The sequence below is a fragment of the Ursus maritimus genome, unplaced genomic scaffold (assembly GCF_017311325.1).
Source record: "Ursus maritimus isolate PB19 unplaced genomic scaffold, ASM1731132v1 scaffold_36, whole genome shotgun sequence".
Classification (NCBI taxonomy): Eukaryota; Metazoa; Chordata; class Mammalia; order Carnivora; family Ursidae; genus Ursus; species Ursus maritimus.
This window is the reverse complement of record NW_024426230.1, coordinates 24,203,412-24,208,105: the sequence shown is the minus strand read 5'-3', so window position 1 is coordinate 24,208,105 and position 4,694 is coordinate 24,203,412. Positions and strand designations below refer to the sequence as shown.

The 4,694-nt window shown below is 49.0% G+C and overlaps 1 protein-coding gene across 2 annotated transcripts in view; it reads left to right on the top strand.

Annotated features, from left to right (window-relative positions):
* The first annotated feature begins 2,976 nt into the window (after window positions 1-2,976).
* The window catches only part of MAP4K5 (mitogen-activated protein kinase kinase kinase kinase 5), a 99,758-nt gene continuing 98,040 nt past the window's right edge, over window positions 2,977-4,694 (top strand). The window contains exon 1 of one of the 2 annotated variants that reach the window (XM_040620878.1): window positions 2,977-3,131. In XM_040620878.1, coding sequence (XP_040476812.1) covers window positions 3,024-3,131 — 108 coding nt within the window. In that variant the 5' untranslated portion in view covers window positions 2,977-3,023. The remainder of the gene's footprint in view (window positions 3,132-4,694) is intronic. The other variant, XM_040620879.1, reaches the window with a different exon arrangement.

Genomic DNA, 4,694 nt, shown 5'->3' with positions numbered 1-4,694 from the left:
TATTATTTTTATTATATTACATTATTTTTAAAGATTTTTTTAAAAAGATTTTATTTATTTGTTTGAGAGAGCGAGAGCAAGCACAGAGGGAAAGCAAGCACTGAGAGAGCACTGAAGGAGAGGAAGAAGCAGACTACCCGCTGAGCAAAGAGCCCTCTCCGGGTTCAATCCCAGGACCCTGAGATCACCACCTGAGCCTAAGGCAGACACTTAACCGACTGAGCCACCCAGGTGCCCCACATTTTTTTTATTATTATTGAAACTATGTGCTTAATTTTTCAGGATGTAAAATTAAATTTATGTAGCATAGGTTTATTTTATGGAAATTGAACTTGAATTTCTCTACCAAGCACGTAATATTTAACCCACCAGCTATGAATTCACTGATCTTGTTTAAATGAACTCGGTCAGTCTTTTTAAATCCTTAAGATTCTTTTGGAGTTGGAATAAAGCAAATGTTTTCCTCTTTGCATCAGTTGTGGTACAAGTAACGATTATAACAGACACATTTTTTAACCACCACGTAGAATTTCAACTTTTTCCATGCTATCCACCTCTGGGTTGATGGTCAAAGCATATGGATCTGCCATTGCTGGCAACATAAAAATATCTGCACTCCAGAGCCTTGTTGAAGCCTATGACCTCAAACTTTTTACTGCCCAGTTCATATCAAACGTTGTGTTTCAAGAATAACATGCTTGATGGATTATCAAACATTTATCCTTGCTTCAAGCTAGGAATTCAGAATTTCCACTTTATGAAGGCTCATGAGGTAAATTTCTCTGAAGTCTTCGTGTCAGGACAAGATATGCCTCTCTTGATCAATTGCTTCATTGTGATCTCAAAAACACTATGAAACCCTCTGCTTTGGCCAGTTTGCTGCATTGTTCCGGTATCCAATCTTAACAGCATACCTATGTCTTCACTTACTTATTTTTACCTTGTAGTATAGCATGTATTTTCTGTATGCTGCCTCAAATTCTCTGGAAAAATGCAAGTATAAATAAGTAAGAATAAATTTCAGACTAAAGAAAGGATCAATGCTTATAGGGTCAAAGGAAGAAAAAAAGAATCTATGACAGTAAACAAGTACTAGGATACCAATAGAACATTTGAAAAGATTTTGAGTCATTGAAGCCAAAAGTATGTGCCCACCAAAACAAGTGCCAAGAAGCTTTGAAAGAAGGAACTGTTCTTCAACAATTTTTTTCAATGCAGCAAACACATAGGCTTTGTCCATAGAGCATGTAAGTCTGAGCTTACTTATGTTCCCTAAATAAGTGTCCTTTGTGCATGGAGCACAAGAAAATACATATATTCCTTGTCCTGTTAAGGTGTAAATTTAATTTCTACTTTACACAATTAATTACAATGATCACCAACAAGGAGGATACTGCCCAACAACAGAATTGAATTGGATGCTCAAAACCACAAACCAACATCTGCAACTCGCTGTTTTGTGATTTTTTCAGTTACTAAACGCATTGGCTGAGTCCTATCTGGCTTTTCTGTTCAAAACCTCTACTGAACTCTAGGAATATCTTTGCCAGTATACATAAAGCTGGCAACTTTATTTCTACCTTCAGAACAGGACTGGAACTGAAACTGCAAAACAGCTTGTGAAATATCAGCCAAATTACTTCCTCGAACTCCTGCTCCATATTCTGCGCACTGTGAAGTATTTTATAACCTCTTCTGTTTGATAACCCTATTTATAATCCTGTACAATGCCTTATAGACACTTTCTTGGGTGTCAGATGCAAAACCGTATGCTCTGCAAGCTGCAGATAACGATACTGAGCTATTGCCAAATATGATGTCTTGTCCCAGGTCACACACTGAGGAGGCGGTAGAGCCAGCACCAGGTTGTGGTCTCTGCTTGTGTTTTAACTTCTGCACAACTGCTGATCTCATTCAAGAAGCAGTGCCCCCCGGCAGGCATTGCGTGTGCCCAGCAGGGATGGAGGCCACTGAGACTTCCCAGGAAGTCCGGCTCTCAGCAGCGTCGTGGAAAAACTCCGCAGAGGACAGGTTGTGCAGGTGTGCGGCGAAGCCTCAAGCCGGCACCCTGGGAATGCCCTGCACAACAGGAAGGCGCAGCAGGGTGTGCCGCGGCTTGCTTTAGCCGGCACGCCCCGCCCCCTCCCCGGCACCCCACGGCCAGGTGACTTCTGGCCCAGTGCCCTCGGCCTACCTTGTCCGTGGTGCGCCGGAGACGCCGCCCTCGTGCCCACCCTTCTCCGTCTACCCGTCAGCCTGCAAGTTTACCTGACGAACCTGGGGGCGGCTCAGCGGGGGCCCGGCGGGTCACGAATGCCCGCGGGCGTCCGCGACCTCAGCGGCTGGCGCGGCCTGCGCCCCGAAAGCGCGCACCCGGTCGGGGGGCGCGGCGGCCTGCGGCCGGGAGAGTGTCGTGTCGCGACCAGGCCTCGGGGCGGCACTCTGGTCCCGCGGCCGGCGCGCTCGGGCGGGCCGCTGGGCGCCGACCCACGCTGGCCGGGAACGCTTCAGCCGCTGACGCAGCCCCGGGCGGGGGACGTGGTGCGGCGGCGGCGGCGACGGTACGCGCCTCCGCCGCCTGCGAGAGGACGTGCGGGGCGACGGCGGCGGCGCGAGCCCGGAGCGGCCGGCGGCGCGGGGAAGCGGGGCGCGGGCGCCGGCGAGGGAGTAGGTGCCGGGCCCGGCGCTCAACAAAGAGCGGGGCCGCCCCCTCGGCTCCCGGGCCGGCCCCAGGCCCCGGCGGGCGGGGAGACCGGCTGGGCTGTCGCGGGCGGCCGGAGGGGGAAGGGCCGCGCCCGGGACGGGACTGCGGGGCGCCGTGGACCCTCCCAGGCCCGCTCGTCGCGGCCCCGGCGGGCGGAAGGGACGGGGCTGGGCCGCTCGGGGTTGTAGCCTCTGCTCGTCCCTCGTGCAGGCGGAGCTGCGGGCGGACGCTCCATGCTGGGCAGCGGCGCCGCTCGTCCTCGTTAGCGGGAACCGGGGCGCCGCGGGCAGAGCCGGCGGGGGCCGGGCCCTGAGCGAAGATGGAGGCCCCGCTGCGGCCTGCCGCCGACATCCTGAGGCGGAACCCGCAGCAGGACTACGAGCTCGTCCAGAGGGTCGGCAGCGGCACCTACGGGGACGTTTATAAGGTGAGGCGGGCCGGGCGCGGCCCGGAGCTGGCTCCCTCCCTGCGGCCGGCGGGCGCCCGGGCAGAGGCCGCTTTCCGGAGGAGCGCGAGACGTGGGGAGGATGCCTTCATTGTTGCATCTGGGGCCGAAGCGGCCGGGGCTCCGTCTGCTCCGCGTGCGGCGCCCTGGGTTCCTTGCTTGCTCTCGCCACCAGCACGCAGAGCTCCCCGCACCTTTGCAGCCACTGCTGTACTTTTGTGTGTGGTATAAAGGCCGTTTACGTTTGTTTGCGGTATTGAGGGGCGTTCGAATCTGCTTCTAGAGCTGCTCTTGAGGATGTGCTGGACTTAGCATGGAAAAATGCTTCGTGGAGGACAGTGGGTGAGAAAGAATCTTGGCATTAGACGTTTGCATTTAAAGAAACAACTCTTAAATGGTTGAGCTTGATTTAAAAAGTTATATGAAACCAGGTCTGTCAATTTTAACTGTAGGCAGTGTAATACTAATCAAGATGATGGGTGCACAAACATTATCCTGTGTAGAATTCTGCTTTTCCTGGCAGATGCTTCATTATTTGTATTGGGTCGATTTTTTCTTTTCCCCCTACTTGAGCGGTTCCTCTCTTCAGGGAGTTAGAACATTCCATGACCAAGAGGGGATAAGAGCTGTTGTCTTTTTAATTGTGCTCCTTCTCGTTATTTGAGACAAATGGGAGAGTGAGGTACGGTTAATTTGGGATTAAAGAAAAATTATAAAGAAGCAAACTGAATTCCCTAAATCCACTGAGTTCTTGAAGGATTAAAAGGAAAGAGATTGTTTCAGATTGCTTTATGCTTTTTGTTTTTTATTTCAAAAGGAGCGTTAATGCATCTCATATGGCTATATTAAGGGAATTTTCCTTTGATTTTTGCAACAGCTTTGTTTATTGGGTTTAATCATGATATATATCCCATTATTCCAAACAACACTCCTGCATATAGCTGTGAAATGGCCTTCTGTCATATGGGTAATTTGCTGTCTACTCCTCTGGGGTAGGTCGTTGTATTGCACAGATGGTAAAATGGAAAGAAAACATCCTTTTTTTCTCCTTTTCTGCTTTTATTATTCCATTAATAATAATGATTCAACTCTAGCACTGTGTCATTTTACTGAAAGGGACTGTGATGGGTAGGCTTTTTATTCATTAAAAGGGCATTTGAATCTTCTATGTAGGCACTGTTCTAGGTAAGGGCTGGTTAACTGTGAGGCAAGTCCAGTTCTTGCCCTGTGAATACCTTTGAATTCAAAGTGGGTAATAATAACAGAATCCTCTTTATGTAGAATTCGAGGTAATTAACTCTTAATTGTGTAGCTATGGATTAGCCATTTTGCGGAATGCTCTTTAAAAAGTTGAAATTCCTATTTTGCCTTCTCAGTCTGACTTTTTAATCATTTTCATCTTAGGATTCACTATGTATTAGATTCAGTTCATGTTAACGAAATAGTCTAAATTCCAGTTCTTGCATATTTCTCTTCTCCCTACTACAAGAAAATTTAAAGTGTTTTCCCTACAAAAATCTCAAGATCTCCACCTTTTTTTTTTTT